General features: G+C 38.0%; 6 protein-coding genes across 9 annotated transcripts in view; 2 read left to right on the top strand and 4 right to left on the bottom strand.

Annotated features, from left to right (window-relative positions):
- mew (multiple edematous wings) overlaps window positions 1–8,189 on the bottom strand; it is a 37,791-nt gene extending 29,602 nt beyond the window's left edge. For both annotated transcript variants that reach the window (XM_089853466.1, XM_089853465.1), the window contains exon 1: window positions 7,819–8,189. In XM_089853466.1, the coding sequence (XP_089709592.1) occupies window positions 7,819–8,021 (203 nt within the window). In that variant the 5' untranslated portion in view covers window positions 8,022–8,189. The remainder of the gene's footprint in view (window positions 1–7,818) is intronic.
- A 270-nt stretch (window positions 8,190–8,459) lies between these two features.
- On the top strand, window positions 8,460–10,586 carry LOC149623031 (galactoside alpha-(1,2)-fucosyltransferase 2-like). The gene is made up of 2 exons (XM_089853451.1): window positions 8,460–8,636; window positions 8,694–10,586. Exons 1-2 carry the CDS (start codon window positions 8,534–8,536, stop codon window positions 9,614–9,616), a joined length of 1,026 nt encoding a protein of 341 aa, XP_089709577.1. The 5' UTR covers window positions 8,460–8,533; the 3' UTR covers window positions 9,617–10,586.
- A 2,585-nt stretch (window positions 10,587–13,171) lies between these two features.
- On the bottom strand, window positions 13,172–14,354 carry LOC149623032 (c-Myc-binding protein). The gene is made up of 5 exons (XM_089853454.1): window positions 14,172–14,354; window positions 13,968–14,055; window positions 13,860–13,908; window positions 13,686–13,779; window positions 13,172–13,382 (listed from the first exon to the last, which is right to left on the bottom strand). Exons 1-5 carry the CDS (start codon window positions 14,184–14,186, stop codon window positions 13,356–13,358), a joined length of 273 nt encoding a protein of 90 aa, XP_089709580.1. The 5' UTR covers window positions 14,187–14,354; the 3' UTR covers window positions 13,172–13,355.
- A 549-nt stretch (window positions 14,355–14,903) lies between these two features.
- On the bottom strand, window positions 14,904–15,922 carry RpS30 (ribosomal protein S30). Its single transcript, XM_089853453.1, has 3 exons — window positions 15,765–15,922; window positions 15,449–15,524; window positions 14,904–15,337 (listed from the first exon to the last, which is right to left on the bottom strand). Exons 2-3 carry the CDS (start codon window positions 15,518–15,520, stop codon window positions 15,011–15,013), a joined length of 399 nt encoding a protein of 132 aa, XP_089709579.1. The 5' UTR covers window positions 15,521–15,524; window positions 15,765–15,922; the 3' UTR covers window positions 14,904–15,010.
- Window positions 15,923–16,551: 629 nt separating this feature from the next.
- eIF3h (eukaryotic translation initiation factor 3 subunit h) lies at window positions 16,552–17,726 on the top strand. Its single transcript, XM_089853452.1, has one exon. It carries the CDS (start codon window positions 16,645–16,647, stop codon window positions 17,644–17,646), a length of 1,002 nt encoding a protein of 333 aa, XP_089709578.1. The 5' UTR covers window positions 16,552–16,644; the 3' UTR covers window positions 17,647–17,726.
- On the bottom strand, window positions 17,716–24,371 carry LOC149623035 (uncharacterized). Of its 3 annotated transcripts, XM_089853447.1 has the most exons (20): window positions 24,155–24,360; window positions 23,770–24,043; window positions 23,603–23,691; window positions 23,381–23,533; window positions 23,181–23,314; window positions 20,936–21,054; window positions 20,759–20,878; window positions 20,573–20,689; window positions 20,189–20,295; window positions 20,094–20,121; window positions 19,686–19,789; window positions 19,523–19,596; window positions 19,400–19,441; window positions 19,217–19,277; window positions 19,090–19,151; window positions 18,869–19,031; window positions 18,656–18,785; window positions 18,526–18,582; window positions 18,247–18,450; window positions 17,716–17,826 (listed from the first exon to the last, which is right to left on the bottom strand). In XM_089853447.1, the coding sequence occupies exons 2-20, from the start codon at window positions 23,968–23,970 to the stop codon at window positions 17,803–17,805; spliced, it is 1,989 nt and encodes a 662-aa protein (XP_089709573.1). In that variant the 5' UTR covers window positions 23,971–24,043; window positions 24,155–24,360; the 3' UTR covers window positions 17,716–17,802. The 3 variants fall into 3 exon arrangements, with proteins under 3 accessions (XP_089709573.1, XP_089709574.1, XP_089709572.1); XM_089853448.1 differs by having other exon boundaries at window positions 19,523–19,590; window positions 23,770–24,371; XM_089853446.1 differs by having other exon boundaries at window positions 23,770–24,359.
- Between the last annotated feature and the right edge of the window lie 279 nt (window positions 24,372–24,650).

Consider the following 24,650-nt stretch of genomic DNA (forward strand, 5'->3'; position numbering starts at 1 on the left):
GGGTATATATACGTTTCGTTTCCATTATAATAATAGATAAAAACGCATTCGCGTGAACCTTTGGTGGAAGCCCTGCCATTGGGAGGCTAGACGTTTCTCGTAACCCTAGCCGATCGCCGCGTATATCTTAAAACCAAATAATAGATAAAAACGCATTTGCGTGAACCGATGGTGGAAGCCCTGCCATTGGGAGGCTAGACGTTTCTCGTAACCCTAGCCGATCGCCGCGTATATCTTGAAACCAAACGATGACGGAGGAAAAGAAGCCAGAATGTACTGACTGGCGTCCATGTGGAATGGACAAAAGACCTGAAGATGGTGGTGCATTGAAGCTGGTGTCAATGTGGAATTGACGAAGAACAGAAGATGGTGGTGCATAGAAGCTGGTGTCAATGTGGAATTGACGAAGGACAGAAGATGGTGGTGCATAGAAGCTGGTGTCAAGGTGAAATTGACGAAGAACAGAAGATGGTGGTGCTTGGAAGCTAGCAAATACAGACTAGTGTCCATGTGGGATGGACAAAGACTAGCAGATTGTGGTCCTTAGAAGCCATATTAAAGACTAGTGTTGGTAGATGAATGGCCAAATTTCCGTGAACCGCGAACGCGTTCCGGATATCGGGTATTTGTTTGCTCCGATACGCAAACTGCGAACGCGGTCACGTGGGGTCTGACAGACACACAGACACACAGACACACAGACACACACACAGACAGACAGACACGGCCGGTGTAATACCTCTCCGTGACATACGTCACTCGGAGAGGTAAAAATGCACCCCTGGGGTTATATTTATTTGGGAAGCTTTTTAGCGTATCTAAAGGGTCCCAAACACTAGCTGGCCATGGCGTAAAACTACGGGTGGTGGGAAACCTTTTTTTAACCCTATCCTAACCTAATATTTCATCCCATTCCCAGACCAAACGGTCCGTTTGAATGTAAATTCGAATTAAAAAGAATCTCGGGACTTCCATAAAGATTCACTCCCCGCAGTACAAGCAAGACCTTCCTCCACGCGTTGAATATATATTCCATTATTTATGTTAGGGGGCCATTTTCTTCAAATATAATAAATATTCCATAGAATGGGTGAACGCCGTAGACAGGACAATAGGCAGCTTTTTGTACTGCCAACAAAAATCCCAACAAATCAAAAAATTTTAAAAGAAAAGAAAAAATATAAACGCATGCATGTTTTTCGCAAACTACAAAACAAGTTTAAGAACATTTTTTCTTTACGTTGTTCTCCAGAATACATCGTGAATATTTCAACGGAAAAAGTTTGCGGTTAATTCCAGAAACGGGCTTATATAAGCAAAATCTTACTTATAGATAACACTAAACAGATTTTCTGAAATTCCGCAGCGCTACCAACCAAATGACTCAGGAGCTGCAGTGCACGGGGAAGGATGGTCGAAAAGGTCCTGGAGGAATAACTCTCTTAAAATTCTCTTTCCCAAATTAGTGTTATATCTATTTAAGTATATCTGCTGATGGAAGGCGGATTCATTACCTAGGAAACTGACACTAAATTACGTAGTTTTTCCCCAAAAGTTAGTTAAGCTTTATAATACCAATATAAGAAAAGATTTCTTTCTCCAACTATAGGGGTGAATTTTCGTAAGTGACTCGCCTCCCAGGGTAAAGGTACCGTTACGATTCTATTTTGGAAATTTATCGCTTCGTAGAATTGAAGTGGAAAAGCGTGGTGAGCCATACAGCAAAGTGGTACGTACGCGCCATTTATAGCTAGTTCCCGCCCTTGATGCAAGTTCCCAGTGATGCCAGATTGAAAACCTTCAACCCGCCAAAATCAAATTGGAAACAAGCCCAAAAAACCGCCAATCTATATTTCGAAAAGAAGCCCAAAAACTGACTAAGATTTAAACAATCCAGCCCCAAAAACAAGCCAAAAATTTATGGTGAAAATTTGGAATTTGTTTTTCTTTTAGAAATTTCAATGCATATTACATACTGACACCATTTTTAAAACCCAAAATAAAATGAAACCACATTATTTAACCATAAATTGACGAATTATAAGCTACACAAATGGTTTGACAGTACCATTTGTCAGTTTTTTGGGCATTTTAATGATCTTCGCCTGTTGGCGGTATTTTAAGTACAGAAATTAAAAGAAAAACCCCGACAAGCTCAATTTCCAGCCAACAGCCAACCCGTTTATTTCCAGCCAATATTTTTTAGAAGAAGCCCAATTGGCGGATTTCCAGCCCAATATGGCATCCCTGCAAGTTCCATTACATACACACACCGACTTTAACAAAGTTCGAGATCAATTTCAGTTTAGACTTTTTAAGGTATCGTCTTACGTTTTTGCAAATATCCGACATATTTCGAGGGGTTTTTGAACGACGTAACTATAGACCGTTAGAAGGTACTCTTGAAGACTGGTTCTTGTCGGATTAAGTACTTTTGGCACGCGGACTAACGAGCTCGAATACTTTTGCAAACTTTACCCCTTTCAACCTCCTCCCCCTCTAACAGTTTATTATTTTCCTTTTCTTCAATTTTGAAATTTGAATTTGACAGTTTACCACCCGAGGTGCAACCGAGGGCGCCTTTACTATGCCGTTATTCGGTTCAGTATGAAATAAGGAACTGTACATAGATTTAAATTAAGTGTCGCGCCTCTCGGGAGGGAGCACGTGGAAAACAAAGTAAAATTTAGGGGAAACAGAATTTAAAATTCCAATATAGGCCTAGGATAGACTGTATTGCTCAATAATCATCTCATGAAATATGCAATTTAGTCTGTATGCCTCGTTTAACATCTCATCTCATCTCATGAAATATGCAATTTTAAGTTTTCCGATACTTTAAATGGGTTTTTGGTATTTACGATTGTTGCCGAAAGCTTAAAGAGGTCAAATTTTCAATATTAAAAGAAGAAAAACAAAATTAAAACAGTTTTTTTCATCAGAATCTGAAACCGCTTTTCAAACCCTCCACATTTTTTTCTTTCTAATTAATCAATTCAGGCATACAAGATTGAATCATTTCTAAGAATATATATTTCCTGTTTTTATACAACCCAAAAAAACATAAATAAAATAAAAGGTTGTAGGCATATATTATAACAACAATAACAAAGCTGCTGAAGGTCGAAACCGGTTCAATTCAATTCAAATTAAATTAAATTACAATCGGGTCTTTTGATGTAATGCCGCGTCACGGGGAGGGGGGGGGTGCGATAGCGGATTATAATGACTCAATAACGAATTAATTTCCGAATTCGAAGCGAGAATCTAATACGGTGGTCTACCTGATCGTGTTTATCGAAGATTCACGAATTGTAGGGGAAAAATTAGGCCTAAGGTTCATCTATCCATCCATGGCGACGGGGTTAAAGCCGCATCGAAGTTCTCTCCTCCTTTTAAAGGGCCTCAAAATTCGGTTTTCTTGGCGCGATCGAAGGAAAGCAACCCAAGTATGGGCAGATATTTGGAGAAAAAAAAAAAGTGGACCGAAAAGCAAGGGTGGAAATAGGGAAGGAGGTCAATTTCTTAAAAGAAAAAGAAATATTGTACAAGTGCACGATTCATTTGACTATAACGTAAAACTTAGAGAAGAAGAGTGGGCGGAATGGATCGTGCATCGTGAAATTTGACGTGTTTTTCTCTACCAACCAACAACAGATGTTGCCAAAACTATTAAAACTGGATTTAATACTTAACCGTCCGTTAAGTGTAACGGTTTCGATAGTATTTAAATTTAACTGTTTTAAATTTATAAATTGTAGTTGAAATCAGGGAATTTTAAATTACAAAATGGCCATCACCATCTGTCGTCTGTTCAGACCCGAACTCTTTCGAAAACGTATTGGAGAAGGGTTATTTCCCAGTCACGTACAGGGGTTGCTTCTACAAAATTATTTTAAATCTAATATAATTATTTTAATATCTTAGATAAAACGGAAATAATTCACGAGAACCTAACCACTACTTCCGTGACCAAGGTTATCAAGATTTTAAGGGTTACACCCACAAAAGTCAAATATAGAAATATACACTAAGTATTTTACGAAAATGATCATACCCTTTTGAACTTTGCAATTTAGGTATTTTTGCTATTCAGACTCTTCCAAATCAAAAACGGCATTATCTTAATTTTAAAACAAGTTAAAATATCCACCCAAGAAAGATAAAAAACAAGTTTTTCTGGCGAATGTCATTAATTCCGAGAGTCTTAAAAAGTTGGGACACGTTAGGAGTGTCACGGGAATCTAAAAGCGAGCGAAAAATAGTAAAATAAAGTCAAGTACGCGGTTGATTTTCAAAGTGCGAGAAGGGCAATGTGGTTCCTCGGTTCCTTCATGGCATAAAGAACTTGTCCGCGTGCATTATACCGAGAGAAAAGTTGCATAAGGGGCGAAATAAAGTGGCGTTGGCACGAGCCATAAGAGGAGATGGCGGCGGGAAAAAAACGTATACATTTTTGCGCCTTGCCTGGTGCGCGCGCGAGATTGTTAAGGATGATCTGGAGTGGGCCCCTAAATAGGTATTTATAGTGACTGGCACCATGCACGCGCCATTCCCCGCGCTTCATCGACAACCCTGGACAGAAGCTGATTAAACCAAAGGTGCATGAAGGAAAGATTTAAACCGGTTTAATGAAAACAGTTAAAGGCCTGTTCAGACGATACAACTTTTGATTCAACTAGATGGGTCAAAAAGTTGAGTCAGCAAACAAAAATTGGTCAGTGATCAATTTATAATTCGGAGATTCAACTTGTCCAACAAGTTTATTCAACTCAAGTTGATTCATCTAAATGAGTCAAAAACTTTTACCGTCTGAAAGGATCTTAAGAATCCCATGAATTTCGTGGCCAAAGCAAACTGGGAATATGTCTAGGAACAAACAATACAGGCGTTTCATGTCTTCGAGGTTATTTACTTCTAACCATGAATACTTGCATCATGCGTGGCACATCTTCAGACAGTGCCTTAGACTAGCTATAGCTTCCGCGCTAATTTATATTAAAACTAAGTAAGGTCTATAATAATATTAAAGCTAATGTTACATTCTCAATTGAGAGACGAGGAAAGGAAAGAAACGTTGACCTTAAGAAATACAACGGATGTTGATTATTAGATTATTCCTACAACATTTTTTTTGTCTTCCTTACTCTTCCATCAGACTTCCCCCATTGATTCTAGCTCTATCAAGACGTTATTATAAAGAAAATATTTGGCCTTCCTTTCGTTCAAATTCAAATATCACTGAAGTGCTCGAGATAACCCTTTAAGTTAGATGGTAGGGATCTAACTGGGCCTTTAAAACTTTTCTTTGGCATTGATTTTGGAAGTTTGCCGATTTTCAAGAGAGTTTGTTCCCTCGTGTGGAAACGATTTCCGTGGCTAACCGTATTAGAAGTTGACCCCAAAACACGGAGGGCATTCATTATAAGACTAACGTTCTGTAGAAGGGTTTCTTATATAAAAAGTTTTCTTTTAGCAAATGAATCCTAAAGAAATGACAAAATGTCACTTAACTATGGATCTAATCCTGCCCGGTCTCCGGAAGCTCGCTCGTTTTAAATGGAAAAACGACTGGACCTACGTCTTGACCTACATGTTTTCTTTTAGCAAATGAATCCTAAAGAAATGACAAAATGTCACTTAACTATGGATCTAATCCTGCCCGGTCTCCGGAAGCTCGCTCGTTTTAAATGGACAAACGACTGGACCTACGTCTTGACCTACATGTTTTCTTTTAGCAAATGAATCCTAGAAAATGACAAAATGTCACTTAATCACTTAACTATCTAATCCTAGACGGACACCGGAAGCTCGCTTGTTTTAAATGGACAAACGGCTAGCTGGACATACAGTTAGCCTCTCTCTCTCTCTCTCTATATGTAGGTCAAGACATCTAAGAACTATCTTTATTAAAGTGGATCATGATAACCGTTGCCAGAGGGGGAAATGTGTTGTATAACATTAGATGAATGTATAAACTAAATCCTATAGCTAACTTGGAAAAGAATAATAAAGAAAAACATCTGATAATTGTTGGGGCACCAGTTTCCGTTTAAGGGAATTTTCAAGGGTGCGTACTTGAACTTTAGTTCGAGTCTAGGTACAAAATACAAGAACGTTCGGTTCCTCCGCCTTAAACCCCAACCAACTTAAGTCATCAATTTCAAAAACCCTCTCAAAGGGGCCCCCAAATCTTAACAGATTAATCATGTCCCGCAAATAAGAGTGTTTCTTATATAAAACGGAATGAAACTTCAAATAGTTGGCAGTCATTTGCGAGAGTGCAATTCAACAGATTCTGTTCGATTCAGTTCCAAACCCGCAGAGACGCTCTCTCATACTGGCAACCCCGCGAAGCCCCGTTTAAAACACTATCTATTTCAACGTAAAGTAACCTAATAATTAGCAAAATATAAATGACAGGACATTATAATATGGGGTCAATGTTTTAAGATTAATTAGTAGCCTCGGAACAAATTACCAAACAATCGAAAAAACGAAATCCATAATGAAGTATAATTAATTGAGGGTTTATAATAATGATAAATACAACATTACAAGCGAGCTAATTTTATCGAAACCAGTTCAATTACTTTTCCCCACTTTTAAAAACATTAAACGAAATAGGGCAGCACCTCACTCAGTTGTTCAGACAGACTTTGCTCTCGGAACTAGTTACTTTAAATTGTAAAATGGTCACGTGGTTTTAAAACTAAATATTAGACTATTCCAAATGTCTGTTCTCTCTCTGTGGCACACACACACACACACACACACACACGTTTTATTGGCAGTGCCATGCCAGACAATCGAGAAAATATAAACGCTTCAATTTCAACAACCTTCTGGTTCAAAAACCTCGCTCAGTTTACAAAGTCCAAGGTTCTACAACTGTACTATTAATATCAGCTTGGGTGAATAAAAAATACGTCCCTTATAATGGAGAACAGAGTATTCAAAAGCACGGATCGAATTTTATACGGGGTGGTTCCCGAAGGACTGCAAAAAATGCCTAATAATATCAATTACGCAAGTTAGGCCCCTTTGAAAACTTTTAAAAAAATTGCCCCTTTTTCTGGTAGACCAATATTAAGAGCGGAGCTTAAGAGTCTCGAGATTACATTACGGAATCCAGTTTCTGTATTTATCAAGACTTTCGGTAAAAAATTTGCAAGGGTTAAAAAAAACCGCGAAAAAAAAGGGGGTCCATAATGCCTATTCGGGAATTCTATGGAAATGGAGGGGCTTTCTATGGATATTTAGGGGCCCTTTTTATAGGTTACAACAGCGCAGCAGGTCTAAATTTCGTCCCCCAATCTTTAATGGGCACCTCTAAAAAGCCACAGGTACCTTTCGGTACTATTTCTTTGTAACGCTAAGAGGGGGGAAACAGAATCAAAGCTTTGAAAGCTCATAAAAATGCCCGGGAGGCCAAATTTCGGAGAGTTTTTTTTATTTCACTCCCCCTTGGTCTACTCTCTAGACTTTTTTGGGTTTCTTGTACCGAATTTACCGACCTTCACGGTGTTTGACCCTTCTGTAAGCTACCTTGAAAGGTTTTTCGATCCTATCTCTAGTCTATTTTTTTTAGGTATAAAAACTGTCAAAAGCGGCTTCTCGGTAATTTTAAAGTTAATTGCATTAACACGTGGGTTTCGCGGATTTCTTTTTGGTTGATTATAAACGTGCGATATGAAATTACGCGGAGAAACAGCGGGGGGCCTCAAAGTTGCGTTTCTTTCTTTTTCGTTTTGTTTTTCAAAAGGTACTAGGAAAGTGAGTTAGGCTTATGGTTGAATTTAAATATTTAACACTTACAGTGGAATCCTTCCATCCCTGGATGTAGTAATCACATGTTCGGCCACCGAAAAACCAAAATAATTGTCTTTTTCTATAAGTTTGATCACAGGAAGCCTAGACTCCAAGTTGAACGCATCGAGTTTCTCAAAAATTAGCGCGAGTAATAACGTTAAAACTAGGCAAATTTCATTCATAGGGAAGTTTGCGCTTCCAAACTTCATTTTGGTATATTTTTTATCGACTGGTATTCCTTAAAATCATCGAAATCCGATGGTATAGTCGGTTTAATCCGAAATAATTGCCAAAAGACCGAACTTTAATCCCAACAAATCTTTAATCCATCCTCTCGCAACCGCTTCTCACTACCTACTAGCTTAATGCATTGCTTACGGAAGTTAGGGGATGCTAAAAGTTTTCGCGGGTAGTGAGGGAGAGAGGGGGGAGAAATAAGAGTTTTTGCGAGATTGTATCGCCATCTATGAGTGAACTTGAGAACTTTTAAGTTTGTTGCGCTATCTAGTGACAAAATGGGGAACTTAAAATTACCGCCAAATTTGAAAGTTCGCGCGCGAATTTTATGGGTTTTCACGCGTTTCTTGTTACTACGTGCATCCGCACTAGAACCTCGTTTTTCCCTTCAACGATTAAAGTTATCACGTAATTTGATACTCGACATTAAAAATATCAGATCAAGTTACGTTAGGCCTAACTAAAGTTTAAAAACGTCGTCAAAATGAGGTTTAGACGATGGAGAGTCGTCGTTTTGGCTTGTTTTCTGACCGTTTCTCTGTTTTTATTCTACAGAAACGTTTTGAACAGTTCACATAGTGTCGATGGTATGTTTCTACAATGTTTTTATGTTTGGCAAAATGTTTAAAATCTTGTATTTTCAGACATTAATGAGGACAGAGAAGTTTCTAAAGAATTGACCATAATTTGTACTAGAGGAAGACTGGGAAATCAAATGTTTATGTACGCTATCCTTTACGGTTTGTCAAAACTTAACCAAAGAACGCCAGTTCCCCCGTTATGTATTACCAAAGAAATGAAAGGCGTTTTCGAATACACCTTAACAACATCGAGTCAATTACTTAAGAAAGACTATAAAGGTCACGACATTGGAAGATACTTGAACAAATCTGTCGACTTAAATATACCCCCTGACGTTAATATCATTACCGGAAACCAGTACGCGGCTTCTTACACCTTCTTTTACGACGTGGCCTCCAAAATTCGGCAAGAATTCACGTTCACGAAAAAATTTCAAAACCACGGTGACAGAATTCTTCGCAAAGCCGCTGGAAAACGCAATGGGGTTATTACTTTCGTGGGCGTGCATGTCCGTAGGAAAGATTTCCTGTCAAAACTCAAGTACTTCAACCTGCGGGAGGTGACCAAAGCGTTCTTCGCGAAAGCTTTTCGGTATTTTCGGTCGCGATATTCCAATTGCGTCTTCGTGGTCACCAGTGACGAGATTACTTGGTGCAAACGAAATTTCCGATCCAAGGACGTGTACTTCCAGGACAAAACGGTGTCCGCCCGATTGGATTTGGCTGTTTTAGCGCGTTGTAATCATACCATTATAGATTACGGAACTTTCGGATTTTGGGCGGCTTTTCTGGCAGGTGGTGAAACGGTTTACCCTGCCAATTTAACAGCCCCTGGCTCATGGTACGATTTGGAAAATCCTTTGAATAAAGTCTTTTATCTACCAGAATGGATTGGAATAAGCGAAATCGCCCCAAACTACTGGGATCATTATAAAGTTATACAGAAATCGGAGGCCAAACTTGTTAAGGAAAACTATAAGCATTGAATTGTATCATTATCACACGTACATACTTTAAAATATATTCTTATTATTTAAATGTTGAAGTTAATTGTTTTTGCTATTTTCGTAACAAATACTTAATTTAATTTACTCGTCTTAAGAAAGTAATTAACATTTGAGTTAAAAACACTGAATTATACCATTTTTCTTAGCTTATTTTAGGTTTTGAGGTTTAACTCTTAATTTAAAATGGACTTTGTGGAGTTTGGAAGGGCGTGCGTGTGTTTCCGCGATTAAAAACAATGTTAGAGATGGTTGTATACGTCTGGCATTTTAATTATAAGCGAGCGCGTTAACCGCGTTGTAACAATTTTAAGCGGTTTTCTTTATGTAAAGCGGGTCATGGTGGATGGTCGCCTCTGGCCAAATTCAATCTTCACCCTTTAGAGAAGAAGCGAACCGCGCTCGTATCGTATCATCTTGGTAATATCATATTTGAACAGGATCTCGACGCCGCAGCAGCGACTCCCGTTTTATTTAGACTTATACCTTAATAATAACACGCACCCTATATAATTATTATTTTGATCGTTTTTGATATAAGTAGAATTATCTTTAGTCTTTCTGGGATACCGACACAATAACAATTCAGTTCAATTACATATATATTTTTTACGTGGGAATTGTTGGCGCATAGCTTGAACCAAAATTTAATAAAACTACTTACTTGTATAGTTAACTTAAACTTTAAACACGAACACATGAATCTCATAAAAATAATTTTATTTTACACTTTTATTTGATTGAAACAAAAAAGTCACGCTAATATTACTATAAAAATTTCCTTAATATTTCACAGTTATTTTCGATCTGGCATCTCTTTTCGATATTTTTATTTATTTTCAGAGAGTCGGCAGTTCGTTGCGTAAAACTACGTAAGGATATATGAAAAATATAACGTACAGTGCCGATTCTTCGTGATATTTGTTCTCGTAAATAAAAAATTAAAAACCCATTTGTTTTTCAATTTTACTCGCTATGGTTTTTAACTTTCCCACGGGGTAAACAAACTATGGAATATAATAACCAATATCGTTCACTCGTTAAAATAAATATAATCGAATTTCTAAATATAAATTAACATCGGTTTATAGTTAAAAAAAAAGTAGAACGCCGTTTCCTTAATTAATAAAATCGAAACGAAATCCTACGAAATAAAAATAGACTAAAGATTCATTCTATTGTTGCTTCCAAGCCAATTAAATTATCTCCAGAATTCGGTGAACCGTACGATGAAAATTAAAAAATTTGGGGCCGATTAAAAGGTGAAAGGGGAACCAATTGAGATTTAATTCAAGAACAATGAACCAGACTACGGATATCACTTGGCCGCGACGTTCTAAAACACCCAAGTGTTGTTATAGTTATAATTTTCGAGAAAAGGCAAGGTGGTTGGGCTTATAAATTTAATTAGACAAATCTGACCCCGAGATGAATCAATTTAATCTGGAAAATTTATATCACGACGTTTTTATAAAGGATTCGAGTCAAAATGTGACTGATTGCGTTCAATGGATGGCCATAAAAACACAGGGACGTGGAAGAGGGGGGAATGGAAAGATCCATTAGGTAACCTCGTAATTAGATAAGATGCGGCAAAAACTAAGACCGTAGGGCGAAAATCTATATTAACAACCAAAGGGGAGAATGTGGCTGGTCGGAGGCGCGCGGGGTGGCCCCGAGATTCGACCTAATTCGATTCTCATGGCTTGTTTTAAGGGATTACGCGATTATATTCCGAGGCAAAGACCAGCTTCTGGCATTTCTCATTTGGTTCTCGCCCAAAACACTGGCCTTTGGGGATTTATAACTATACCACCCCTTCTGGCTTCGATCTCATCATTCAGTTTTAAAGAGATCGGAGTATCATGTCGTACAACGTATCGTGGATGAAATTGTTAATCGGTAACCATACACGCGCGACGTTAACCCTGATCGTTGTTCACAACTGACTGTTTGCTTGTTTTGTTTTGTTTCGTTTCAGGATTACAAGTACTTTTACATTCTTGTCAATGCTATATTCAAGTAAGTTCATTTACACGCAATTGTCACGCGTTTTAGTCTTTTAGATAAGTTCGTAATGGTCCAATGTGTGTAGCAACAACCATCAATCAACCCCGAATTTCACAGCGCCCAAGATTACTTTCGCGGTAACGGTAATTGGTTCGAATCGAAGAGATTCCAACAACCTCGAGGCAACCTTGGTTACGAAAACCGCGATGTTCAATTTGACGACGCCGATAGATTTAGGAACCGTAACCAAATAATCTTCCCACCACCTCCTCAAATTAAACCGCGATTCGAGTTGAATGATAGAATTCGGGAGCGTCCAAGAACGATAGCGAGAGTGTTTCGAAGAAAACCCGTAATAGAACGCGAACTGACCAATATAAGGGTCAACGGAGAAAAGGTTCGGGTTCATAGGGTCCCCGAAGACGGAGTCATGCCCAGGGGAGCGGTACTTTTAGGACTCGAAGAGTTGAATAATATCGGCGAACCTATAAAGGTTTTCATCTCGCCTTTTGTACACGGAAATAACGATAAACTACAATCCACTATCAATGATATCACCATTGATATTGCTAACAAGAAGGACAAGCTCAAAAGCGTCCCCAAGATGACGCGAATAACGCAACCTTCCCCGGCTCAATATTCTCAACTGGATCCGACTTATCACGTCGAGGCCAGAACTTCAAATCCATTGAGACCATTACCAAAACCGTTCCCGGATTTTACTACAACAACGGACAATCCCAACTCGATATTATCGCATTTCGCCAGAGGGGCCGTTGAACGCCGCCAATCGCCGGAGTCAAGTCGAACCGCTCGCGTCTTGGAAATTTCAAATCATTTGACCTACGACAAACCGGCCTTTACGCGCCATCATCAACAAGTATCGGACCAATTACCCAATATACCAATTACAAATTTCTCGTGTTCGAGACAGTTAGGGCCCGGATATTACGCTGACACGGAAATGGGATGCAAGGTAAGTGAAAACGTACACAATTGTCTACTTAAAGGGACTGCAAAGAAGGCATAGGCGGGTGGGTTAAAATTATTTGAAATACGTCACAGACATCACGTGATGCCAAGATACAAAGGCTCCTCATGGAGTGGGACTAGTTAACACCTAGTCCTTGTTTTTCGCGAGATTGCAGCGCCAATTCCATGAAGTGGTAGTTTTCGAAATAAAACGAACTAAGCTTCTTTGAACCACGCCTACGTTGGTCACGTGCCTCTGACGTATTTCAAATAATTTTTACCCACCCGCCGATGCCCTCTTTACAGTCCCTTTAAGCGTGGGATTGACGTGACGCACCCGCTTTGGGTTGATATTTGCAGGTATTTCATACTTGCGACAGGGATAAACGCAAGAACAGTTTCTTCTGCCCAAAGGGGACCATTTTTAATCAGGTGGTTTTAGTTTGCGACTGGGAACAGAACGTTGAATGCGCGGAAAGCGAACTTTTTTACAACAAAAACATCGCGACATACACTCAAACAAATTCACTGACAGTCTAATAGAAAGTAACCAGATTCTGTTTTTTTTGCAAAACAAGTATTTATTTGAACATTTCGGTATTATTTCACAAATATACAAAGACATTTTTAACAGTTTAATGTTGATGATTTGTGAAAAGTTGTTTTATGATAGTGAAAAAAATGTAGCCAAAATATCTATGGTTGGTAATTTTTGACAAAAACATGGCGGAAGATTCAATCAATGCGTCTTTTCAATGCTTTCCAGCTTAGGGTCGGGAAATATTGAAGAATATATAAGAGAAACGCGGGTTTCAGATAGATTTAATTTAATTACCTTGAAATGGTAATTAATTTAATCCACCTTATTCCCTTTCGCCGGAAGTTAGGCTTAGCTCGGGATTCATGGAGGTGAGTAACGGGAAGAAATTCGTCTGTCGTCTGCTACAAAGCCAAAAATATGTACTGCAGCAGACGACAGACTAATTTCTTCCCGTTACTCACCCCCATGAATCCCGAGCTAAGCCTAACTTCCGGCGAAAGGGAATAAGGTGGATTTGAAAAAACTAACTTTAATTTTTAGCTCCATGTTTTCTCTCTTTAATTCTTCAATTTCCTTCGCGTATTTGTCACTATTTTTAGAACCTAGGAAGTTTCTAATGTACCTAAATTTTAATTATCGTACCCTGTTAATTATCTATGGGTTGGGGTATTAATTAACAACGCGGCAAATGGTGGAACATACTCTAGCGGATCTTCGGGTTTTTCAGGTTCTTCAAATAAAGCTACAAAAGCTATAAGACAACCCCAATTGACCTTTCGACTGACAACGGCTTAGGAAATACGCACTTACCTTTGGTGATGACTTCCGTAACACCCGAAACTTCCAGATACTTGCGGAACTCTTCTCGTTTAGAGTCCGAATTTGGCGGCGGAATAGTCTAACAATGAAGAAAAAGAAATACAAGGGTTAGAGTCCCACGTGGACGTGGCTGGCGAAGTTGGCGGTAAATGTTTTGTCCAAGGCTTAGTTAAAAATTCAAAAAATTAAACTCACTCGATGGCTCGTCATATTCGCGAGTTTATAAATCTATTATAACCTTTCAGATCCTTAAAAGTACACGAATATAGTTTGAAATAACTAATTTAATTAGATTTTAGTTGATATTAACGTCAACCACGACGGTAACCGACTTTCAAGTTGGAAACGCAAACTGACAGATTATCGTCTGCATAAATGTACGCCAGATGGCGGTAAATTCTTTGGTAGTGTAAGTAGCGACGTCTTCTTTTGAGTTAAAAATTCAAAAATTACGCTACATAACAATATAATTTATACTAATTATCTTTAATTTAATTAGAATTCAAAACTGAAATAAAATATTACTTTTTTAGTTTTGTTAATAATTTGAGTAACCTAATAAGCATTGAGTTGAGAAAATTACCACTAGAGTGGCCTTTGCGTTAAGCTGCCTATTGGGGGAACGGGGGACAACTTTTAAAGCAATGGGACGGACGGACAGCCACCAAGTTTATCAAACGATGGTGTCGCCATCTTGAAAACTAACTTTAAATTTCCGCCTTTTACATGTATTCTTGAAATTAGTCAAATTTCCCGCCTTTTCTGTTGGTTCCCTTTTTTGCACCGGGATGACGCCACAAGCGCGTGATAGTTCATTTTGGTCTACATCCTTGTGGATGAAAGGCCACTCTAGTGGTAATTTTCTCAACTCAATGCTAATAAGCGCCATCTAGTGCGCGTCACGTGTAATTTATGACAAAGATCACCTTTCTTCATAGGAATTCCATCTTTTATTCAAAATAAAAATGACAATGAACAAATCCAGACTTAAATTTTATTTTTTAATCTTTTTATTTAAATCTTTAGGTTTTATTTTAACCCTGGTTAGTGTTGGGTCCTCTCCTTCTGCCAAAAGTGGCTACAACATTGACAAAACGCCTATTGTATTGCATTCTACGCTTAGCGCGTCCAGTCTTCTTCTTTTTCTTCTCTTGTTTGTCAACTTTGGGTGTTTGTCCCTTTACTTTACCGGCACGAGCCAAAGAACCGTGCACCTTTCCTCCTCTGAGGCGAAGGCACACGTCAACGTGTTCACCATCGGCTAAAACTGCGGACACTAAATCATTGTCCGATAAAGGTTTGCCACCATGGTATAACAGGATCTCATCTGCTGAGATGCTTTCGATTTGGCTTACAACCGACTGAAATTAAAGCTCTAGTTAGTTTAACTAACTTTTAAGTAACTAACTTTGGTAGATAATTTCCATTAAGTTAAACAATTAGACCATAAATTATGAAAATTTCTATCTTACCTTCAAATCTCCAACTTTTTGCTCATTAACATCAACCACGTGGGTTTGTTGGCAAGTGAGAAAAATCTGCATGATTCTGTAATTAAAAGTAATGGTTAATTAATTAAGATAATTAAATTTAGCACGCTTAACAAGTTAACACGCGGTGCAGTCCGCGAAAGTGGCCAAACCGAAACGCCATATTTTATGATAGCCAAGGCTTACGTTGAAACCCAAACCACGTTGACACAAATTTAAAGCAATGAAATAGATACTTCCGTAATAAATTATTAGATAAATTAATTACTGAATCGTAATTAGTCCAAAGTTAACTTACGTTTTTTTATTTAGCGATTTAATTAAAGCTAGGGATTAATTTTCGAAGGGATACAACGTGGGTCGTTATTCCTTACATTCAACTCGAGAAAAAGAAAATGGCTGAAAAATTTTTAGTCAATGTAGTGGGAGTTCTACTCTATGACGTCAACGAACCCGCTCAGAGCAGTGAGAATGCACTGGAGTAATTTTCAATGGTTATTATTGGGGGAAACCCTGCTCGTAAACGAATAGCGAGTGCATTATTTACTCTGGAACGATCCGATCAGACACGATTTTCTGCGTGGCCTTTTGAGGGCAGGGATGCCATATTGGGCTGGAAAGCCGCCAATTGGGCTTCTTCTGAAAAATATTGGCTGGAAATAAACGGGTTGGCTGTTGGCTGGAAATTGGGCTGGTCGCAAGGTCGGTCAAAATCGTGCAGGCACTATTGGGCTGGTCGGGGTTTTTCTTTGGCTTTCTGTACTTAAAATACCGCCAATAGGCGAAGATCATTAAAATGGCCAAAAAACTGACAAATGGTACTGTCAAACCATTGGTGTAGCTTAAAATTCGTCAATTTATGGTAAAATAAAGTGGTTTCATTTTGTTTTGGGCTTTTAAAAATGGTGTCAGTATGTAATATGCATTGAAATTTCTAAATGAAAAACAAATTCCAAATTTTCACGATAAATTTTTGGCTTGTTTTTGTGCTGGATTGTTTAGATCTTAGTCAGTTTTTGGGCTTATTTTCGAAATATGGATTGGCGGTTTTTTGGGCTTGTTTCCAATTTGATTTTGGCGGGTTGAAGGTTTTCAATCTGGCATCCCTGTTTGAGGGGTTTTGTACATTTCGTTAATATTAATCTAACGATTAATTAAATAAATTTGAACCCAAAATTATGGCGACAAGAGTTAAAAAAACCACGGAGTCTCAAAGTTCCGTAAATTATGTACAAATGGATGGTTTGGTCGTTTTAAAAATTATAAAACACTGTCAAGAAGAAGGAGCTGGTATCATGGACGTAGCCCAAGGTGTCTTATTGGGACTGGTCGTCGAAGGAAGGTTGGAAATTACTATTTGCTTCCCTTTCCCGCGTCATACGGACGACGAAGATTTTGACGAAATGGAATACCAAATGGAAATGGCCCGTCATTTTCGTCAACTCAACATGGATCATTTGTACGTTGGCTTTTACCAGAGCGCTCATTTTGGGAGTTTCTTTAACAAACCCTTGTTCGAGTCTCAATTCAACTACCAAAATTCGATCGCCGATTCCGTCGTGGTCATCTACGACCCCCTTAGAACATCCAGGGGTTTCCTTTCACTCAAAGCTTACAGGATGACCAAGGTTGCCATGAATATGTATAAAGACGGAGACTTCAGTGCCGAAACGCTGAAAGCTTTGAACGTTTCTTTTGAGAAACTGTTTGAAGAGATCCCGATTATCATTAAGAACTCTCATTTGGTCAACATGTTGATGTGTGAAGTTATGGATTCTATTCCTGAGGATAAAGGGTCGCAATTTTTGGATATGGGAACGGCCTCGATCTTGGAAAAGAACCTCCAATCGCTGATGGATTGCGTGGATACCGTTTCTCAAGAGGGAAGCAAATTAACCAATTACCAACGTCAAGTATTGAAGCAACAACAAGCTAAACATCAGTATCAACAACGTAGAATTCAAGAAAATGCAGCCCGAGTGGCTAAAGGAGAAGCTCCGTTACCGGAAGAGGATATTAACAAGATCTTCAAGCCAATTACTCCACCATCTAGATTAGATTCTCTTCTTTATTCCGGTCAAATTGGAAGTTATTGTAAACAATTATCCCAATTTTCCACTCAACATATTGGGAAATTATTCTTGGCTGAAGCTTTACAAGAAAAAACTTCCAAAATTTAAATAATATTAATTCATTTTATTATTTCCTTTGTAATAATTCAATCAAATTACAGAATAATAAAAATAATGTCAAATATTACGCATTAGTCTTTATTGAGTTCAACTTAAATATATTACACATTAGTTACATTTAATCTAATTTAATTAAATTTTCATTTAAGACAACATATTGGATAAAGTCTAAAAATTATGAAAAAAAAAAAAAATTTATTAGAAAAAAAAAAAAAAAAAAAAAAAATTTATTAGAAAAAAAAAAAAAAATTTATTAGAAAAAAAAAAAAAAAAAAATTTATTAGAAAAAAAAAAAAATTTTATTAGAAAAAAAAAAATTATTAGAAAAAAAAAATATTTATTAGAAAAAAAAAATTTATTAGAAAAAAAAAAAAGAATTTATTAGAAAAAAAAAAAAAAAATTTTATTAGAAAAAAAAAAAAAAATTTATTAGAAAAAAAAATTTTTATTAGAAAAAAAAAAAAAAATTTATTAGAAAAAAAAAATTGTTAGAAAAAAAAAAATTTATTAGAAAAAAAAAAATTATTAGAAAAAAAAAATTTATTAGAAGTTAATTAAATTAATTAAACACTTTTAATTATAATTTACCTGTAGAATATCGAGATCATTTTGAGAATAACCTTTCTGAATGAAATATTTATCAGCAGCGGATTGGGATGTTCTATTTTTAATGAGATTCCAAATTTGAACTCTAATCTCGATTTCAGAAAGCATACTGACTAATACGGAAAGCAAAGGGCCTTTAACTGGAATGGCTTTAATTCGCTTTGATATCCAACCGAGCAATTCCCCCTTTTAATTTAATTAAAATTAATTAATTAAACGAATTTAAATTAAAAAATAAATAAATATATATTATTAACAAACTTGATAAGTTGGTCCAGTTATGGAATTTTTCTTTAGATTAACAATTGTAATTTGATTCTAAAATAGTTAATCAAGTGGTTTAATTTAATTTAAGGTAAATTAAAATTAATATTAATATTAGGGAACATACCATTAATTCTTTTGGAATTAACTTCTCAATTTTATTATCTTTGGGCAGAAGCATTCCTGAAACTGCAATCCCTTGAATATCAGCTTGAGTTGATGGAATTTCACGCCAGACTTCCATCCATAATTCATCTCTGAAATTAATTCATAATTAATTAATTATTAGTGGCATGAGAGTCCTTAGAACACGGTTTTGACTAATTATTTAGCTTCATACTTGTCACTTCTGGGCACCAAACAACTCAAAATAAGAACAACCGATTTGACAGTCTCTTGTTGTTCGTTAGTTCCCATAATTAAGGCGGGATAACCCATTAAAATTGAATAAACCAGGTAATGCAAGTTTCCCAGTTTCTTCAAAGCCTCCAAGGCTTTGCTTTCTAAAGATGATTAAATATTTAATTGCCATTAATTAAATCGCAAACCATTTAATAATACCATTTGAAGTTCCTTGCCAATAATCAACAACGTCTAACAATTTATTTATGGTAGCTCCGTGCCTAAATTAAGTTAATTAACGCGTTTAAATTAAGTTTTCTTAATATAATTTTGCTTTAGTTTTTACCAGTTGCATTTATTTTCCAATGGACAAGCATTTTCAATTTCCTTATTATCATCTGAACCAACTTTAATTTAATTTAAATTAAATTAAAAAAGTAATTAAATATTTTAATTTAAAATTTAAATTAATTATAATTATAATTGAACTTTTTTCCTAAAAAAAATTAAAATTAAGTAATTATCTTACCCGCTGCAATTGGTAAGCTATCACTTTCTGAAGTTGTGGCTCCTTTAAGTATTATTTAATTAAATTAATTTATTTTGAACTTAATTACAATTAACTATAATTAAAATTTTTAATTCCATTTACCAGAAGTGCTTTCCGAGTCTGAACTCAAATCTTCACCCAAATCCAAAGCTCGACAAGAGTTTAACATACTATAGCTTAAAAAATTAATTTTAATTAAATAAATAAAATTAATTTTAATTAAATAAATAAAATTAATTTTAATTAAATATTTAAATTTAATTACCATTCATCAGATTGCGATAAAAGGTTGAAATACTCTTCATCAAGGTGTTCAAAATGACTTTTATCAATGTCAGAAGTGTCAGGTATGGATGGAAGAATGCAATGCTATTAAAAGAAACTTAAATTAAATTAATTAAACATTTTTTTTTTCATGGAATTAGCAGTCTTATTCCTGATCAGCGCCATCTACCCATAGCGGTGACTTTGAGAACTACTGTAAGCGGCAAGCCAATCAGATGTCGCTAAAATCTGGTGACGTCATTTTTGGTAAGACCCGAGAGTGCCAGTCAGTGACGTCACCAGATTTTAGCGACATCTGATTGGCTTGCCGATTACAGTAGTTCTCAAAGTCGCCGCTATGGGTAGGTGGCGCTGATCAGGAATAAGGCTAATTAAATATTTTATTTACACAAAGAATTTTTTGTTGTTGATATTTCCTTTAAATAATGAACATTTTAAATGAAGAAATCGACGCTATTTTAAATTACTTTACTAATTGCTTACATTGAGACACTAGGATCTCTCAAACAAGCTCCAAAACGTAAGCATTGACCTTCAGGTATTTCATTTTCATTATTCAATGCAATATTCTCGTACTTTCTCATAAAATACTGTAAAGAATACATAGTTAATTAGCGGTCTTATTTCTGATCAGCGCCATCTACCCATAGCGGTGACTTTGAGAACTACTGTAAGCGGCAAGCCAATCAGATGTCGCTAAAATCTGGTGACGTCATTTTTGGTAAGACCCGAGAGTGCCAGTCAGTGACGTCACCAGATTTTAGCGACATCTGATTGGCTTGCCGCTTACAGTAGTTCTCAAAGTCGCCGCTATCAGGAATAAGGCTAATTAAAATTGCGGCTCATTAACTCGTAATTAAGTTGTACCTTCTGCGTGATATGAAAATGATACATTCCCAGTGAATATCCATAACCACAAACGTGAGAAACTGATCTAAGACCATTCTTAAAGTTCTCTCTAAGAGGAAGTACTAAACGCTGAGGCTAAATTTAATAATTATAAGTTAATCTTAATTAAATAATTTTAATCCTTAAAATTAATATTAATTATACTTTTAGTTTATCGCATTTGTTTGAAAAAGGATGAGAAGGAAAACCCATACAATTTTTGTGTCGATTTAAAGCTTTATGGAATCTTTTTAAAGTAGCATTTTGTTTTTCTTCTTCCCGGGCCTTTTAAATTAAAGTTAATTAAGTATTTAAATTAAAATCGACATTAAATTATATTACAATTAAAGGGAGAAGGTTATCCCTCATTGTGACCAAATCTAATGATGTGGAATCAATTAATTCATCTTGAACTTTCAAAACTGAGGATGGTGCTTCGGAATCTTTATGTTCATTTCGTTCTTCAAGAAATTGTTAAAATTAGGTATGAGCACGCGTGTCCGAATGCTCGGGTCTAGGAATTTGCGTGTCCGAGTCCGAGCACTCGGGTCTAGGAATTTGCGAGTCCGAGTACTCGGTTCTAGGAATTTGCGTGTCCGAGTTCTCGGTTCTAGGAATTTGCGTGTCCGAGTCCAAGTACTCGGTTCTAGGAATTTGCGTGTCCGAGTTCGAGCACTCGGTTCTAGGAATTTGCGTGTCCGAGTCCGAGTACTCGGTTCTAGGAATTTGCGTGTCCGAGTTCGAGCACTCGGTTCTAGGAATTTGCGTGTCCGAGTTCGAGCACTCGGTTCTAGGAATTTGCGTGTCCGAGTCCGAGTACTCGGTTCTAGGAATTTGCGTGTCCGAGTTCGAGCACTCGGTTCTAGGAATTTGCGTGTCCGAGTTCGAGCACTCGGTTCTAGGAATTTGCGTGTCCGAGTTCGAGCACTCGGTTCTAGGAATTTGCGTGTCCGAGTTAGAGTACTCAGGTCTAGGAATTTGCGTGTCCGAGTTCGAGTACTCGGGTCTAGGAATTTGCGTGTCCCAGTTCGAGTACTCGGGTCTAGTAATTTGCGTGCCCCAGTTCGAGTACTCGGGTCTAGGAATTTGCGTGCCCCAGCTCGAGTACTCGGGTCTAGGAATTTGCGTGTCCCAGTTCGAGTACTCGGGTCTAGGAATTTGCGTGTCCCAGTTCGAGTACTCGGGTCTAGGAATTTGCGTGTCCCAGTTCGAGTACTCGGGTCTAGGAATTTGCGTGTCCGAGTTCGAGTACTCGGTTCTAGGAATTTGCGTGTCCGAGTTCGAGCACTCGGTTCTAGGAATTTGCGTGTCCGAGTCCAAGTACTCGGTTCTAGGAATTTGCGTGTCCGAGTTCGAGCACTCGGTTCTAGGAATTTGCGTGTCCGAGTTCGAGTACTCGGGTCTAGGAATTTGCGTATCCCAGTTCGAGTACTCGGGTCTAGGAATTTGCGTGCCCCAGTTCGAGTACTCGGGTCTAGGAATTTGCGTGCCCCAGTTCGAGTACTCGGGTCTAGGAATTTGCGTGTCCCAGTTCGAGTACTCGGGTCTAGTAATTTGCGTGCCCCAGTTCGAGTACTCGGGTCTAGGAATTTGCGTGTCCCAGTTCGAGTACTCCGGTCTAGGAATTTGCGTGTCCCAGTTCGAGTACTCGGGTCTAGGAATTTGCGTGTCCCAGTTCGAGTACTCCGGTCTAGGAATTTGCGTGTCCCAGTTCGAGTACTCGGGTCTAGGAATTTGCGTGTCCCAGTTCGAGTACTCCGGTCTAGGAATTTGCGTGTCCCAGTTCGAGTACTCCGGTCTAGGAATTTGCGTGTCCGAGTTCGAGTACTCGGGTCTAGGAATTTGCGTGTCCCAGTTCGAGTACTCGGGTCTAGGAATTTGCGTGTCCCAGTTCGAGTACTCGGGTCTAGGAATTTGCGTGTCCGAGTTCGAGTACTCGGTTCTAGGAATTTGCGTGTCCGAGTTCGAGCACTCGGTTCTAGGAATTTGCGTGTCCGAGTCCAAGTACTCGGTTCTAGGAATTTGCGTGTCCGAGTTCGAGCACTCGGTTCTAGGAATTTGCGTGTCCGAGTTCGAGTACTCGGGTCTAGGAATTTGCGTATCCCAGTTCGAGTACTCGGGTCTAGGAATTTGCGTGCCCCAGTTCGAGTACTCGGGTCTAGGAATTTGCGTGCCCCAGTTCGAGTACTCGGGTCTAGGAATTTGCGTGTCCCAGTTCGAGTACTCGGGTCTAGTAATTTGCGTGCCCCAGTTCGAGTACTCGGGTCTAGGAATTTGCGTGTCCCAGTTCGAGTACTCCGGTCTAGGAATTTGCGTGTCCCAGTTCGAGTACTCGGGTCTAGGAATTTGCGTGTCCCAGTTCGAGTACTCCGGTCTAGGAATTTGCGTGTCCCAGTTCGAGTACTCGGGTCTAGGAATTTGCGTGTCCCAGTTCGAGTACTCGGGTCTAGGAATTTGCGTGTCCCAGTTCGAGTACTCCGGTCTAGGAATTTGCGTGTCCCAGTTCGAGTACTCCGGTCTAGGAATTTGCGTGTCCGAGTTCGAGTACTCGGGTCTAGGAATTTGCGTGTTGTGTTAATTTCATTACCTAATTTAGTGTAACTGAGATTACTTAAAGTTTGATTCAGTTCTTGAAGGAAAAGTAACCAATTATGATACTTTAAAACTTTGCACGCTTCAACAAGTTTGGCTCGAACTGATAAAAAGGTTTTGACTAGTTTGCTTAAAGAATGTAAAATGAAATTTATTTAACCGACTAGTTTTAATTTTATTCTGGTAGGCTTTTACCATTTATCAGTTGAAACATACGCGACACACATGGGTCTAACGTAACCCCTAGCTTGAATATCCAAGAGAGTAAAATAGTTAACGACACTATGAACTTCGGGCATTATATCTAACAGAAGAGCCTGTGAATCGGCAAAAGGAATGGAGCTAGATCTACAGAATTCAAAAGCTAATTTATACTGATTGCCTTTAATTAATTAATTTCAATTAAGGCGTACTAACGATCCCAAACCCTGATAATCAGCTGATAAGAGTTGCAAAGCTAATCCATTAATGTCAACTTGTTTAGCTGAACCATGAGGTATGACTGCCTAATTTTGAGTTGACATTATTTAATTTAAGAAATACAAATTTGCGAAATTAAATTTTATATCAGGAATTTAATTTACAATTGGAATGGGTCCGCATGTCTCTTCACATTCAGAAATCAATATGAAGTCTTCCAATTCGCTGGGTGATCTTTTCAACCCGCAAAATATTTTGTTTACATACTCACAGGCGTGACAACCAGCGTGTGACCCATTATTTACTGATACTTGATTATCAGCGTCTTTGGCAAATGCATAAACCTCAGCATATCCTCCGTACATTTTTGTAAAGACTGTGTTTAATCCGGATTAAATCAGATTGGGGCGGGTGGACAATTCGGCCACTTTGCTATTGCTATTTGTTAATTAAAGCAAAGGCTTAAGGTATAAATCATTTAAAATAAAAATGATGGCAATTTTCGAATACAAATACGCCGCTGTAAAGTGAAAACCAAGAAATAATTACAGTAGTATGATAGTAGTAAAAATATTGGCATGCCTCTAACTCGCGTTCTCGCACGGTCGCACCGCCCTGAGTAAAACGTGTATCATATATTTGTATATATATGTACATATATACAGCGGCTTGCGTCAGTGAGCACGTGATCGAGTGGGACAGAGTCGAGTCAGACTCACGAGCGCCGAATGGGACCGGTGGGACTCAAGGGACAAGGACTGGGTCGAGTCGGACTCACGAGAGCGGCGAGTACAGCCTACCTCCCCCCCCGGTCTCGGAATTATGGACGTCTTATGAGCAGGCTGGGAAATAAGGATATTTTTTAAACTAGTCCTTTGGACCAGTGACTCCCTAGTGTCTGAAATCATTTACTGGTCTCCGGACTGGTCCTAGCCTTTGCTCTCCAATAGATTTGCAATTAATAAACTGGTCCCGAGGACCAGTAACCCCCACTTCTTGAATTAAAAAACTAGTCCAAGCAATTAATAAACTGGTTTTGGACCAG

The sequence above is a fragment of the Phalangium opilio genome, unplaced genomic scaffold, assembly GCF_054372755.1.
Source record: "Phalangium opilio isolate 3A_F unplaced genomic scaffold, DU_Popi_V2 ptg000115l_1, whole genome shotgun sequence".
Taxonomy (NCBI): domain Eukaryota; kingdom Metazoa; phylum Arthropoda; class Arachnida; order Opiliones; family Phalangiidae; genus Phalangium; species Phalangium opilio.